At 43.7% G+C, this 17,079-nt stretch overlaps 1 protein-coding gene across 1 annotated transcript in view; it reads right to left on the bottom strand.

Moving 5' to 3' along the window:
• The window catches only part of MTUS2 (microtubule associated scaffold protein 2), a 565,789-nt gene that overhangs the window by 125,151 nt on the left and 423,559 nt on the right, over positions 1–17,079 (bottom strand). The window contains 1 exon segment of the mRNA XM_042941853.1: positions 7,611–7,822. Within this exon segment, the coding sequence (XP_042797787.1) occupies positions 7,611–7,822 (212 nt within the window).

Here is a 17,079-nt window from a genome sequence, read left to right as displayed (position 1 = left end):
AGAAAAGTTGAGAAGGCTTTGCAATTTTAAGTTTTCTTTTCTTTTCTTTTCTTTTTCTTTTTTTTTTTTTTTTTAACGTTTATTTATTTTTGAGACAGAGAGAGACAGAGCATGAATGGGGGAGGGTCAGAGAGAGGGAGACACAGAATCTGAAACAGGCTCCGGGCTCTGAGCTGTCAGCACAGGGGCCCGATGCGGGGCTCGAACCCACGGACCACGAGATCGTGACCTGAGCCGAAGTCGGCGCTCAACCGACTGAGCCACCCAGGCGCCCCTTAAGTTTTATTTTCTACATACCTCAATGCTGTCCATTACTGACACCCTAGGCCCCCGGGGTTCTTATGACTTCAAAGAGCTGCTTGGCATGGTTGGGGGTAAGGGGGGATTTCTACCTCTTGATATTGGGAATATTTTGGTATTTGGGGGTTATGCTAAAACTGTCTTAGGCTAGAGCCTTAAGAGAAAAAGCAAACACTCGCTGTAGTCCCAGCAAGGTACTGTGACCACGTTTACTTTTGTGACATATAACTTTCTTCCAGAACAGCAATCACTGCTCTCAATTCACTACATCACCAACATTTCCCACTAGATTAGAGGCAGAAGAACTGTCAGAAGAGCTCACATTTTCTCTAAGCCCTTAGTTACTCAAGGCAAAATTAAGGGAAGAGATGATAGTCACAGGCGTTGTTTATAAGGTGGGGAGGGAGGGCACAAAACACTATTTAAATGGCCATTTCTTTAGGATTTAAGGAGCAACGAAGCTTGCTGTTTTCTGTTTTCGATCAGGTGTAATTCCTGCTCTGAGAGCTCCACTCGATGGAAAAGTCCCTGAAATACAAAATCCCCGGGCTGGTGGACACGATGGCTTCTCTACTGCTTTTGGAGCTCTAGGGCAGACGGTTATCCTGATGAATCCCCGAGTTTAAAATCTGAGCGCAAGAAGTGGCTAGATCAAGAAAGCATTTACTTCACAGAGCGATTCGACCTCTGTCTTTTCTCTCTCCTCTCCTTTAGCACACCCCCTACTCTGACCAAACAACAAAGCCAAGCGCTCTGACGCAAGAAGTTGAATCTGGGTCGTCCTCACCATGAGGAGGCTCCGACTGTTACAGAGGGATCACTGTGCTTTTAGAAACAACTACCAAGTGCCCAGGTCTCTATCCACAAATCATTAATACACCAAGAGCTTAAAGAGAGGCAAGAGGACGCCGCTTGGCGGACAATGAACCCTTCCCATGGGTGCGTATGCTCTCCCTTCCCCTTCACTCATCCAGAATCCCGCCTCTGTCCAGTCTAAGTCTCAGACCATTCCCTTCCCATTCAAAGAACTGGGCTTTCACCTGAGCACATACCACTTTTTTATGGCAACAGGTTAAATATTACCTCAGACGGTTTTCTGTTAACATCTGTACATGTGTTAACTTTTTGACAATCGTTTTACTTTCTGTTTTGTCCAATTCTGTATTTTTTCTCCTTAACGACATTAAAGTACCTTGAGGGTTAGAGGGCAGAGGGAGAGGTGATGCATCATCTTGTGGAAAAACATGGGTGTTGAATATGGACTAACCTGTTTTTGTATCATGGCTCCATCCGTCTCTAATTATGCTGTCTTTAGAAGGGCTATACAGTCTCCCTAGGCTCAGTTTCTTCAACTGTCATGTGAAAATAATATCTATACCAGGTAAGGGTGTTGTGAGGCTTACAAGAATATCTATTTGTAAATAAATACATATACTATACATATAATTATATATATTCTCTATTTACATAGAATATATTACATATATATTTTAGATAGAATATATTATACATACTATTATATATATGGTATATACTATTCTACACACACACACACACACACACACATAAAATATATCTAAAGTGCCTAGGACATCGGAGATGGTCAATAAGCAGGAATGATACCGTTATGAAGAGTTCTGCCTGTTACTTTTTTGAAATCTCTATAGAAACTTTCTTTTTTTTAATCAGAAATGTTTTTAATGGAATGAAAATTAAGACAGAGCATCTCAAAATTTGTGGGTTTTGCTGATACAATTCCTGAAGGGGATTTATAGCTCTACATGGCTTCTAGCAGGAAGAAGAAAATGTTAAAATCAATGATAAAAACTTTCTCCTCAAAAAACAAAAAATCCAATTAAACAAAAAAAATTGTAAGGACCTAAATAATAAGGATAAGAGTAAATACCGATGAAATAGAAAACAATCAATGGAGAAAATCAATGAAGACACAAGTTACTTCTTTGAAAAGATTAGTAAAGTTGATAAGCCTGTGGCCAGACTGATCACGAAAATTAGACCAAAGTCACACATTACAAATACTGTGATCTGTGATTTTGGTCTAATTTTCTTCATGGGGAGAGGCTGCGTTGATAAAAATCTTCCACTCACGTAAGTGACTTGAAAAGTTGAAGTTGCAATATATAAACTATATTGAAAAACTTAACTAACAACAAAAACATAGAAGAGTGAATATGATGTGGGAAACAAAGGCAGAAGGAAATGGCGGATAAAATTAAATTTCCTTATAACCTGCAGCCCATTGACAAATACTTGAGTCAGGCAGAGCAAAACGTTTCTCCAGGAACTCCCTACCATTTTAATGCTAATACTTTGCTACAGGGAAAAACCACCTTAGCTTGACAATAGCTAGGCCTCCAGTATCCCGAGTGTGTCTTCTTTAGCATATGAAAATCTCACCGGAAACTTGACCTGGACTTGACCTACCCCAGCTCCATAGTATATAACCAGTCTCTGCTCTTGGTTCCGGGCAGCTCTTCCTGCCCACGGGTCCCGTCCCCGCACTTTAATGAAATCACCTTGTTGCACCAAAGACGTCTTCAAGGATTTGTTCTTGGCCATTGGCTCTGGACCCCGCGAACGACATTATCACCCCCCACAACCTCATTAAATATAGCAAAATGTTAATAAGTATTAAATATAGATGATGGGTGTTTGGATGTTACACTTTCTACATGTTTGTTTTTAAAATTTTTGTGTGATAGAAGGTCAAACAGTAAAAGCAATATATATATATATATATATATATTATATACACACATATGTATATATACATATATACATATACATATATACACATATATACATACGTATATGTGTGTGTGTGTGTATATATATATATATATATATATATATATATATAGGAAAAAAGGAGGCGGATGCATTATTAATGTTTAATAGGCTTATATAGTACACAAATGTTTGGTGATGATTTTCAAGTCTTTTGTATCTATTTAATAAAAAATTAAAAAAAATTAAAAACCATCGTGTACTATCACATTCATAGAGCTAATGATAAAAATGACACAAATCAATATGAAAAATATTGAACAAATGTAATAAATCTTAGTAAACATAAGATGAAAATAAATACACTCTCAGATATAAATTGTATAAAACTTGCTGCTACAGAGCAAGGCACGCTACTTAATACGGGACCCATGTCCGGACTGTTTCCCAGATTGGCCGCCAGGGGATGCTAAAGAGTAATATTCCCCGGAACAAGACAAAGATAAAAAAAAATCATTCAACTCGACTCGAAAAAGTTCAGAGTCATGCTCATTTCGACACCACCCGGAAGCCTGGGACCACAGATTTCAGCAGGTCTGTTTGTCCTGTGGTGAGGACCATGCCTTGCCACAGGGGTGGAGCTCTCTGGAACCAGCACAAGTGAGAGGCTGATGTTAGCACCTCAATGTGGCATCTTGGAATCCCTGGACACTGGGCTCAGGCTGTGTCACAGCTGACAGTTTTCACAACTGCTCTCCCGGGAGCTGTACAGCATGGGGCAGCAATGGAAGATTCTTATCTAGGCTTCTAATTCCTTTTTTTCTGGTGACTTCCCATACACTGAGACTTACTTCCAATACATACTTAAAAGCATCAGCACATTCTGGGAAAAATATGGAGTAGCAGCTGAATAGCTAGCCTAGAAAATTATTTCTAGCCTTAAAGTACACCCCAGGCCACACTCTTTATGTACATATATAATGCAATAAGGGTGGTGTGCACTGTGTTTTAACTCTGTATGCCTCGTCTATTCATACGTTCATCCTGCTTGAGAGTAAAATATCTGAGGGCAGGGCTTTGTCAGATCTCCTCGTACTCAAAAAGAATGTCTTTTTTTTTTTTTTTTTTTTCAGGGCACCTAGGTGGCTCAGTTGGTTAAGCGTCCAACTTCTACTCAGGTCATGATCTCACGGTTCATGAGATCGAGCCCCACATGGGGCTCTGTGTTCACAGCTCAGGGCCTGGAGCCTGTTTCTGATTCTGTGTCTCCCTCTCTCTCTGCCCCTCCCTGCCTCGTGCTCTGTCTCTCTCAAAAATAAATAAGTGTTAAATTTTTTTTTAAAAAAAGAATGTTTTTCTTCAATAATTGTTTGAAGTACTTTAACCCATTAATTTAATACATTCTCACAACAACCTTGCGAAGCACTATTATTAATCCTATTTAAAAATTGCTTTTAACGTTTATTCATCTCTGAGAGACAGAGCATGAGCGGGAAAGGGGCAGAGAGAGGGAGACACAGAATCTGAAGCAGGCTCCAGGCTCTGAGCTGTCAGTACAGAGCCCGACGCGGGGCTTGAACTCATGAGCTGCGAGATCACGACCTGAGCTGAAGTTGGACGCTCAACCGACTGAGTCACCTAGGCGCCCCAATCATTAACCCTATTTAAAACTGAGAAAACCAAGACTCAAGGACGATTGGTCAGAGGGGACTAGCGGAGACCAAGCAAGGGCTGGGATGTTACTCTTTGCGGTGATGGGACAAGGCTCAGAGAGGGGCAGCTACTTGCTCAAGGTCTTGTTCATAGACGGAGGCAAAGAGGGGCTGACTCCTGCTGGCCCTGTACCCTCGCCACGCTTTGCAGGTGGATATGCTCCAGCGTGGAAACCACACGTGTGTCAAGGTCCAAGAAACACGGTAGAGTCTTCTAACCAGACAAGAAAAGAGATACCGCCTTTTCACGCTGGCTCTAGGGGTCACACGCTTCACAGCTGGCACGATCTGCTCTGAACATTCCCACGCATAACAACGCGCTGGCCTCCCACGAGAGTGACACAGAGCATCTCAGGATCACCAGACCGTGTGACAGAGGGCTCCATCACTGGAGACTGCCTGGTGGCCGTGCTTCTATTTCCCCGGGTGCCCCACCCCACATCACACCTCCTGGTCGAATCTGGCTGTTACTGGCAAACTCTCCGATCAACCGTCCTTGGGACACACGGTAGCCTGTGTGAAAGCCACTTATGCTCAGCTACAGACTTTTTTTTTTTTTTTTTTTTTTTAAACATGCTCATTTTTAGTTCTGGGGTTTATCTGGAGAGAGAACTGAGATCAGAAAGACAGAAAAGCACACAATGTGTGGGAGGTGAAATGCCACGGTCGTTTGCGAGGCCTGTCTGGAGCTGCTGGTTGTGATTTACTGAAAAGAAAATGAAATTCATGTCGGTCATCCGTCTTGCTGAAATGTCACGCCGAGTGCAACTCGAGTAGTAGGGAGGTCTGAAGGAGGTGCCTACAAATCACCTGCTAGACCTTTTTGGTCTCTGATTTAAGAGCCATGTGTATGCTGCAGACAAACAAAACTCTTGGTCCGTGGGCCAACGGGGAATATGCTGGGGGCACAGAAATACATAACTCCAGGGAACCAACCCTTGATTTCTGCACAGGAACTAACTCCCTTCTCTGCCACAGTGCCATGAATGGGGTCCAAGCGTTCCAAATCGGACACACAGCACATATTACCAAAATGTCGTATCAACGTCTGTTGCCATGCCTACCCATAGGAAACCTTTATCAAGGATTTGTTATGGGATGAGCATCCGGTGATGTATGGACTAGGTGAATCATTACATTGTACCCCTGAAACTAATATCACCCTGTATGTTAACTGCAGTGGAATTAAAATGAAAAACAAACAAACAAACAAAAAGATTTGTTATGACACCGGATGATGGATGGGAAAGGTGATCCAAGAAGGGCGCCGTAACCACGTAAATGTTATCAGAACCTCGGTGAATAACTCTGTGTTCCTCTCTTTATTAAAGATTTGCCAGTCAGTGCGAAAACACACCTCTAGCTGAAGAACAACAACAACGACAAAAACCCATGCCACTCTTTCTCTAATAAGGAAACTGCTCAGTATTTACAACGGTGAGTCAGGCCTCTTTGGCACCTCAAAACCGTGGAGGTAATTTTAATTCTCACAGGGTTGGGTCTACAGTTACTTGAGCGGTTCACGGTTGACATCGAGAGCAGCAGACCAGAAAGGAAGGTATAAAATACAAATGGGTCATTCGTTGTCAACGTTTTGGTGGGCAAAGAGGCTGAAACTTGAGAAAACTGCCATCTGTTTTTCTTGTCTTTCCTTACACCAACAAATTGGTAATAGGCTCTTTCTGCTGAAAGCGTTAAGGGAAGCAGGAAACACCAACAACAAAAGACGGCTCAGACTGGTACACTAGGGGCACGTCGTGTAGGATATCCTTAAAAGCCGGAGTCCTTCACGCTTTTGCGTGCAGAAGACAAACAAAACCAGTGGGCATGGGGCTACTTCACGTTCTTTGGATTTTCTTCTTTAAATTGGCCATGGCCAGGCATTTAGTTAGTTCATCTTCTTATCTAGAGAGCATTTAGATAGCATTTGTACTTCCTCCCATTTATAGGTACCTGAAGGTCCATATACGAAACTCAAAATGCCCTGTGCGTTCTTAAAATGCAGACTCAATGTTTGGACCTTGAAGGTGAATGTTCATTCCACCCCCCCCCCCCCCCAAACGTGGCTTGGCCACTTCTTGCTGGAGCACAAATGCATTGAAATCAGATACCAGGCTCCCTCTAACCTCTGTTCCATGCCGAGAGGTGGGAAAGCTTAGCTACACGATGGCTAATAACAGACACAGTGTCTGGATGGCCCCAGGAGCCTCTGGACAACTTATGCGCTGAGAAGAAGCCAGCCCCTTTTTGCATTTTCAGGAAGGCCAAGGGAGCAGAGAGGATGCCCTCCACCCCATGCTGCTCTGTGAACACTGGGCTTGGCCGTGACTCCACGGGCCGGATGCCCCCAGGCCTGGCACACTGAATTTCCCATCAAGGGCCAAAGTGGAACAGCGCTGTGGCCCTGCCTCCCTCTTATCTGAAACGTGCAGAAATTTCAGAATTCGGCCATTTCATCCCTAAAATGCAAACAATCTCCCATTCTCTTCAAAGCGCTCCCCTTCAAAATGTTCCTTTAGGTCATTTTCTATCTCTTTTACATAACTTTCCCTTTTGAAATCAAGGCTACTAAATCACTCTTCCCAGACTGATTTCTTTCACACCTAAAAAAAAAAAGTATCCGCTTGGCTCCCAGAGCATTAGATGCTGCTGCTGGAGACTGTGCAGGATCTTCTGAAAATCGAACGAAATCTCTAACCCCAGACCCAAACTTAAACGCGCACATACACCCACCCACACACCCACCCACACACACACACACACACACACACACACACACACACCCCGATCACCACTACTGCCCTCCCCTCCAGCAAGAAGCCCCTGGACATTCACCAGACGTGGCCTCACCTTTCTGGAGAAATACTGGGTAGACACGGCAAGGGCCTGGAAGCCGCACACGGCCCTCCGCAGCTCCGCCTGGACCAGGACCAGCTGCCTGGCCTGCTGCTGGCACCTGTCTTTCAGCCGCTGCACCAGCTGCCGCTCGGCTTCGCGCACCTGCAGGTCCGGCTTGGGGGAAAAGCCATTTCGGGGAGCCGCTGTCCTCTGTTTGGGGTATCCTGCAGGGGAAAAACAGTCACTTGTGGAAGAACATCCACCCCCCAGCGTGACAACAGCTCTTCGGTGCCGAAGGATTTCATTAAGGGCAAGTGGCCGAGAGGGCACCGCTCACGGTTTGTCATTTCAGGCGCTGAAAGGGAAAAAAAAAACCGGATGGGGACTTAAAACATTTGCTCTGTTTACGAGGTTCTCAGTGCAGAGTTTCATCTCAGGAAAAGAATGACAGACAACATTGCCAGATTCCTTCCAGCTCCCTGCATTTCTTCTAGGTTTGCTTAGAGAGACTGATGCAGGGTTTTTTCTTTTCTTTTTTTTTTTCTTCAAGGGATTACTCTGTGAAAATGTCTCATGGGAAATAAATCAGTCAATCTAGGTTGAACTCAGAGTTATAAGCTGGCACCCTTCTAATTGGGCATCCAGGAGCAATGCCTACATGCCCCTTCTTTCCCTTACTGTGGTTGCTCTCTTTGGTGGCAGGGTCAATGACCTCTGCTCCAGGGATTTCTGGCTTTAAATTCCTATGGCATCAATGTTCCCCAAAATACTCCCCCCATGTGACCACTCATGCCACCTCCAGAGCTAAAAGGTCCAGTCCAAGCCACCAGAACCTCTCAGCTTTTTTTTTCTTTAATTTTTTTTTTAACGTTTATTTATTTTTGAGACAGAGAGAGACAGAGCATGAACGGGGGAGGGTCAGAGAGAGGGAGACACAGAATCTGAAATAGGCTCCAGGCTCTGAGCCGTCAGCCCAGAGCCCGACGCGGGGCTCGAACCCACGGACAGTGAGATCGTGACCTGAGCCGAAGTCGGACGCTTAACCGACTGAGCCACCCAGGCGCCCCAGCACCTCTCAGCTTTTAACGCAAAGCCCTTCTTCTTTTACTTCTTCTTCTTCTTCTTTTTTTTTACTTCTTTGACTGCACAACAGCCAGAATGATCTTTGTGACTACAAAACAGCGCTTGACCGGCATGGACCCCTCTCTGCGGTGGTGCTCCACTGTGGTATAAAAAAAGTGCTCATTTCTTCCCCTGGCCCACAAACCCTCCGAGATCCCACTCCTGGATCCAGGCAAACACTATGTGTGGGGAGGCCACTGAAGAAGGAACCAGAAACTCCACCTGGAGCTGGGAACGGGGTGGGGGAGGCTTTCAGGACAATAACTATTAGGTTGACGCTTCGGGGAGTAAAGGCAAGGCTCCAGGGAAGGGCTCAGAGACAGGCACTGCATCATGGTCTAGACCCAAGGGTAAGCGGGTGTCTTCCTCAGAACCCCCATGCTTCCTGGGTGAGCTGCAGACCAGCATGGCAGTGGTGGACGGTGGGCCTGGGTCCCCTAAGCACATTCTTCCCTCTGCTCGGGGAGAGAACGTGACACAGACCCTGAGCACACAATCGTGAATAAGCTTCAACATTTCAAAAGTTCTTTCGTCTCCCCCCTCCCCTCCAAAATATCAGGGAGTAACACAGAAGACACATCAGAAAACGGTCGTCTCCTCAGTCCCCACTACACTGAGGCACAGCAGGTAACAGGCTTACTCTACTGAACACCCAAGTGGCCTCATCTTTCAAGGGGAAAAGACGGTTAACTGATCTAAATGCTTCTGATTGTTGATGTAACGGTAACCACGCTAATTTTAATGAAATCTTCCCCTTAAGAAATCATCTGAGATCACAATGCAACCTCACATACATCTTAGACTATTATGGCTTAATGGAGTAGTAGAACGTGAAATTAATGCTCCCTTAAAACAGTCTTTATGACAGTGCTGTACAGAATAATCCAGAAAAGTCACTTGCTTGTTGGAGGCACATCAATCTTAACATGTGCTTAATCCTAACATTCTCAGTACTGATAACAAAAGAAAAATAATTACTAACAACACGTGGGAGGTTTTACTGCTGCCTGAATTAAACTCTAAGACACAGCCTAAGACCCAGGGTAGATTTTTTTCATGATGACTGTTTACCATTTTATTGGTGTGGACGGTGATTTTATTGAAAAAAATTGTTTTCGTGTTTATTTATTTTTGAGAGACAGATAGACAGAGAGTGAGCAGGGGAGGGGCAGAGGGAGAGGGAGACACAGAATCCGAAGCAGGCTCCAGACTCTGAGCTGTCAGCACAGAGCTGGATGCGGGGCTCAAACTCATGAACTGTGAGATCACGACCCGAGTCGAAGTCAGACGCTCAGCTGACTGAGCCACCCAGGCGCCCCACGTGTGGCTGGTTGATTTTCTAAAACCCTCCAGTGTTTCATGGGACCACCAAACTGATGTTCTGAGCCCAGACAGAGGTCCCCCTAAGAACATCAGCACCTGGGATCAACACACAAGTGTGAAATCTGTGGCTTTCAGACGCCCAACTACCTTATGGAACCAATCTTCCTTTGGGATTCTTGGTCAGCTGTCCATCTGGCACCCAACAAAAACCAGTATCGTTTCTTGGGCTGTAGTTTCTATTAAGTATGTCGATAGTTAGCTCCCTGAAGTATTGTTCTGTCGCGTACTTTCCCGTCCACCCACGTGTCACACCGTCCCCAGGACCGTGCGTGAGGACAGCCGCACGGGCTCATCTACCATCTTGGAGACGGAGAGCTTATGTCGAAATGAAATGACTGCACGCAGCCAGCGTCGCCTGTCTCGCAAAAAAACAAAAAACAAAAAACAAAAGAAAAACGACTGAGGGTTCTGTTTGCTTCTACTATCTTCTTCTAAAAGCCAGCACGTAATGGAGCTAGAATACCAATCGGCTTAGGAAGTAAGGGGGTAAGGGAGCATGAGGGAAAACTTCCGGAAGGCAGCGATCACGTGTTGCTCATGGAGAACACGCTTGGCACTGACAGGAGGTGTGCTGAGGTGCCTCACTTCTGACCTCTTACACCCGTGTTTTTCTGGAGGAGCCGGAGAAATGCTTTAAATGGGGGAGGGGGGGCATGCCATGTCCCCTGAGGACACCTCCAGGTGCCGGAAGGCTTTGTTATCACCTCCTTCCCTACTCCTTGCAGTATTTATATATAGCTTCTACGGTGGTCGGAGCTTCCAAGCAGGCAGATATGCCACTGGCCTCTCTCCGCAGTCAGGCGGAGCCTCGTAGGTGTGTTCGGCCTCTTTCCCCCAAAATCTGTCTCCTACCATAGCCTTCCGATTTCTACTCCATTGAACTAGGAAGCTGGTTAATGAATAAAGACTTTCAAATGAGGCTTATTGATGGTTTTGGAGTCTTTAAATGAAGTGGAAAAGAGAGTAGCAATAACCAGTCTTTTAAGGAGTGCCCCTTATACACTTCCCAACTGTTAGTGAGCCTTATCCCCAAGGCCACTCTTCCATACGAAGTCTGTGAACAGAAATACCTAGACCAGTGTCTTGCCACGACCTATAGAGAGAGATGATTTCACATGTACACTTCGTGTCGTATGTTTTGTGGGGATCCAAAATGTCTGACAGCTTTTACTGAGCACCTACTCTGTGAGGGACATAGGCAAAGTCCAGCGGGGAGGGCAAAGGAATGAGGCCCCGTCTGTGACGTGAGGCAATCCATTGTCCAGGGGCCCAGCCTGGATTTCAAGCTTCTGAGTCCTTGTCCAGGCCTCCTACCACTTCAGCAAGCCACTGGCCCACTCCACAGCATCTCTGACAGATCTCACAGGTTTGGGGCACATTCTAAACCCAGAACACTCTCCCATTATCATAATCTTGCCCCAATCACAATTTCTTTTCAGCCACCTAAGGGCCGGACAGAATCTGTGATCATCCCAGTGACATCTGGCAGCTCAGGGGAAAAAGCCAGTAACCTTCTATTCTCACAAAGGTGAATGCAAGCCGCTTGCGTGCAAAGGCAGAGCACTGGGGAGAATGCAGCCCTTAAAAATGGAAAGAGAATATTAAAAATTCATCCGCAGCCATCCGCTCACTATCTAGAGGATTCTAATGGATGGAAAAGCTTGGTTTAATTTTAAAGCTGGAAGCTTAACTGACGTGATAAACAGTACAGCAGTGGAATCTGTGTATTTACAACATCAGAGAAGGCCCATGGCCTTAATCCCTGTAAATAAGAAGGACAGGACACAGCTTAGATAGATAGCCTTCTGACTTAGGGAAAAGCACTTCATGAGTTTGGCCAACATCCTAGCAGAAAGGAAATCTGTTTCTTGCACACTGGCACCAGCAGGACCCCCTAGGTAGCACATCTGCCCAGTTCTTTGTGGTCTTGGATAGGCATTATGTTCCTGAAGCAGATCTAAATTTATTCCAGAAAATTCTGCCACATAACACAGTATTTTCCGACTTAGTCCTGGCACTTGCTGGCCTGAGGTTGGCTAAGGACGGGGAAGGTGAAGAACAAATGACAGGAGGGTGGTAGGACATTTCCTTCGAGCCAGTCCTGAGCACGGGTGAGGGCAGGAATTACTAAACTGGGTACCGACCTGCTATGCTCTAGAAAGGAGAGGTTTCCATCTCCCATTCCAAGGAAGGAGTGGATTCTTTTCTATATTGATGGATAAGTGAACAACAACAAAAAAATCCCCAGAAGTTATAATCAGGGTTTCTAAAGCCAACTATAAAAATTTGTTACTATAATCCCTTCTTCTAGACAAAATAAAGAGTGACATAAAAATATTCTCATCTTCGGGAAATTTCTTAGTACTTATAAGAGGTATAGGTAGCAAGGTAAACCTGAACTTCTTTCTCCAAGGGTGAAAAAATCATGGTTTAATAGTACTATAGCAATTGCTAAATTTTGATATTCAAAAATGTAACTACTTTCGGCCAAGATGGAGTGAGAAGGATCAGACTTACCTTCTGATCTAAAACAAACCCAAAAAACTCAGCCCAAATATATAAGACAATGGTTTTTAAGACGTCAACATTAGGCAATGAAGTACGGGGATCCTGAGCCAGAAAGCAAAGGAGGTGATCCCTATAATTGCCTCAGCCTATTTCCTGGAATGACTTTCCAGGCTGTGGTATGAGTCAGGGAGCCCATGTGGGGCCTGGTGGTTACCCCAAGTTGAGAGAACGGAGCTGGGGGTTCAGGGAGCTGAGGGCTCAGAGGTCACAAGGCAGATTTAGCAGAGAGAACGTCACTCCACAGAGAGAGCACTCTGGACACGCGCAGAGGGTCCCCTCGAGTCTTTGGCCAAGTTCTGATCATTGCATGCCTGGGAAGAGAGGGTCCAAGACCAGGGAAAGAATTCCCCAAATGACTGCAGGAAACGAGTCCTCAGAGCTCACGGAGGCTCAGAATTTGTTCCTGTTCCCATCAGCCAGAATGGAAAACCTTGTAATTCAGGGGGCAATGGATAGTATACCCAAAAGGGTCTTGGCTGTAATACGGTAAAATTAGCTCTGGACTGATCACTAGTTGGGACCGGCATAACGAAGACAACAACCAAGCCCCAAAATAACTGAACTCTTTGCAAGTAACATACTTTTATTTAAGAACAAAGCTTAAGAATATTCATAGGAATTAAAAATCCACTACCCAACAAGGAAAAATTTACAATGTCTGGCATCTAAAAAAACTCTCAGGCACGGAAATAAGCAGGGACATATAACCCATAAGGAGGAGAAACGCAATGAAGTGAGGCCCACAAGAAATGATGCAGATGATTAACAGTTATTTGTGACTGCATTCCATATGTTCAAGAAGCGAGTGGAACGACTGAATATGTCAAGTAGAAACAAAGCGATTTAGGAAAAAAAAGGCCTAAATAAAAATTCTTGAGATTGGAAACTCAAATGTCTGAAGACAAAAAATACACAGAATGGGATTAAGAGTAGATTTAGACATGACATAAGGAAAGATTGTAACATGAATGTTCATAGCAGCATTATCACAGCAGCCCCAACCCTGGATACAACCCAAATGTCCATCAATTGATGAATGTAAATTATCGAATGTGATATATCCATGTAATGGAATATTATTCAGCCGAAACTAAGAATAAAATACTGCCTCATGCTTTAACATGAATGAGCCTCAAAAACATTTATGCAAAGTCAAAGAAGCCAATACAAAAGGTCACACACATGTTGTACGATTCCATTTATATGAACTGTCCAGAATAAGCAAACCCATAAAACAGAAAGTACACTGATGGCTGTCAGGGGCCCTACGAGCTGAAAGTGGTCCCCGACTCTAAACAGGAACCTCAGTCTTATAACTACAGTGAACTGGTTCTACCGACAACCTGAATGCATTTGAAAGTGGCTTTTTCCTCCAGAGCCTCCGGTCAAGAACTGAGCCCCGCTGACATATGATTTCAGCCTTGTGATACTTTGAACGGAGAACCCACGGAAGCCACACCTGGACGTCTAACCTACAGAACTGTGACCAGTAGAACAAACAAATGGGTGCTATTTAAAAAAAAAAAAAAAAGAAAGAAAGAAAAAGGAAAGGAAAATTAGTAAGAGAAACTATCCAAAATGAAACACTCAGAAAAAAAAGAGTGAAAGAAACAAACAATGTTATCCGTTTGGACAGGAGCTGTGAATCAACTTCAAGTGGCCTGATGTGTATACAGTTGGAGTCCCTGAAGAGGAGGGGTCAGGCCTGAACGTGTCTGAGGAAATGATAGGCAACCCACTTTCAAACCGTATGAAAACTGTACACCCACAGATCTAAGATTCACAGCAAACCTCAAGTGCAAAAACCATGAAGGGAAGGACACCAAGGTATAGCGTAATCATGTTGCTCACAACCGGTGCTGAAGAGAACAGCTCTCAAACAGCCAGAGAAGATGCCTTATGTACAGAGAAACAAAGATAAGGAGAGCCGTGGAAAGACATCTTTAAATACTTCAGAGGGGGGAAAATGCCAACTTGAATTCTGAACACAATAGAAGTATCTATGAAAAATGAAGGTACACAAACACAGAAAGATTCCACCACCAGAAAAGCTCTGCCACCAAGAAGGTCAGAGAAAATCCTTTAGGTAGAAGAACAATGGGACCAGCTGGGAATCTGGGTCTGCAGAGAGAATGGCAACTACAGGGATAAGTCTAAAAGACTTTTTTCTTATTTAAATCTCCTAGAAAGAAAACAGCATCGACAGTCAACAGGAACAGTGCAGTGCTGGTTTAGGACACACGTGGAAGGAAAGTGTTGGAATACAGGAGCACACATGTCAGGAGAGGGACGTAAGTATACAGTTGGGAGATTCTTACATAGTTCAGCCTTGAACAATGCAGGGGTGAGGGGTAACAGCCCCCTGTGCAGTTGAAAATCCACATATAACTTTTGACTCCCCCCCCCTCCAAACTTAACTACTGAGAGCCTACTGTTGACTGGAAGCCTTTCTGATGTCACAGTCAACTGATTAACACATAGTTTGTGTGCTGTATGTATCCAACATTGTAGTCTTACGATACAGTAAGCTAGAGAAAAGAAAATGTCATTAAGAAAATGATAAGGAAGAGGAAATATACTTATAATACTGTACTGTATCTACCGAAGAAAATTCGTGTGTAAGGGGACCTGCACAGTTCTAACCCATGTTGTTCAAGGATCAACTGCATTATATGTGAAGCGACATGACATTGCCTCAAGGCAGAATGTGAAAAGTTAAAGACAAAAACTAGGAACCCTAAAGCAACCACTAAAATAACCCAATAAGATACAGATCTCTAAGACATCAATAAAGGGGACGAATGGAATAATAAAAAATTAATTAATATAAAAGAAGGCAGCAAAATAGGGAAAAAACGAAAAAACAATATGTGAGATGGCTAGGAAATAATAGGCAGACGGCAGAGTTAATCCCAATCAAATCCGTAACATTAAATGTCCATCAAAGGCAAAGCTTTCAGATTAGAGAAAAATACAAGAGCCAATTATATGCTGCCTGTAAGAAACCCACTTAAAAATAGAGAGACACCAGGTGACAGGGAGAAGTGTGCAAGGAGGTACAACCATGTTGAACTAATGGAAGGCTGGAGTGGGACAACTAATACTTAATAAAGTGGATTTCAGGGAAAAGCATATTACCAGGAATAAACAGGGTCATTTCCTAATAATAAAGTGGGCAATTCATCAAAATGATAAATGGCCCTAAAGGTTTAAGTACCTAATAGCAGAGCTTCAAAATGCAGGAAGCAAATAATGATAGAACCGAAAGGAGAAATGGACAAGTCCACAATTATACTCTGAGATTTCAACAGCCTTCTCTCAATTCCGAAGAGAACATGTAGACAGAAAATCAGTAAGGATATAGAATACTTGAATTATGCTATCAGCCAACTTGACCCATGACATCTGTAGAATGCTTCACACAGATACGGTGGACTAGACATTTTCTCAAGTGTGTGTGAGTCATTTAGCGAGACAGACCTTGTTGTGAGTCATAAAACACGTCTCAGTTCATTTAGAAGGATCCAGATAATCCAAATTATATTCTCCAACCACGATGGGATTAAATTAGAAGTCAAATCAGAGAGATCTGGAAAGTCCCAGATATCTGCAAACACACTTCAAAATAATCATGCGTTAAGAAGAAGTCACAAAAGGAAATTTAAAAATAGTTTGAACCCAATGAAGATGAAACCCAGCACATCAAAATTTGTGCACTATAACTGAAGCAATGCATAAAGGGAAATTTATTGTACTAAATACACACATTAGAAAACAAAGAAAGATTTTATTTTTTATTTTTTTATATTAAATTTTTTCAATGTTTATTTATTTTTGAGACAGAGAGCGTGAACAGGAGAGGGGCAGAAAGAGAGGGAGACAGAATCTGAAACAGGCTCCAGGCTCTGAGCTGGCAACTCAGAGCCCAATGCGGGGCTCGAACTCACGAACCGTAAGATCGTGACCTGAGCCGGAGTCGGACGCCTAACTGACTGAGCCATCCAGGCACCCCTAAAAAGAAGAAAGATTTTAAACTAATGATATTAGCTAGTTAAACCCCACATAAACAGAGTAAAATAAATCATAAAGATCAGAGTAGAAATTTGTTGCATGTTACTCTGCAAAAAAAAAAAGTGAAGCCACACCTCCCTCACACAGTGTACGAAAGCTAACGCAAATGGATCACAGGCTTAAATATAAAGCCTAGAACTCTAAACCTTTCAGAAGAAAATGTAGGAGAAAATCTTCGTGGTCTAGGGTGATGCAAAGATTTTTTTAAGATAACCCCAAAAGCATAGTCCATAAAAGAAAAAATTGGACTTCGGGAAACTTAAGAATGTGTATTTTTCAAAAGCTCTTCTGGGAGGACGCAAAATAAGTCACAGATTGTGGGGGGAATGTATACGTA

Source organism: Panthera leo, chromosome A1 (assembly GCF_018350215.1).
Source record: "Panthera leo isolate Ple1 chromosome A1, P.leo_Ple1_pat1.1, whole genome shotgun sequence".
Classification (NCBI taxonomy): domain Eukaryota; kingdom Metazoa; phylum Chordata; class Mammalia; order Carnivora; family Felidae; genus Panthera; species Panthera leo.
Note: the sequence above shows the minus strand (reverse complement) of the source record. Positions and strands in the feature narration are given on the sequence as shown.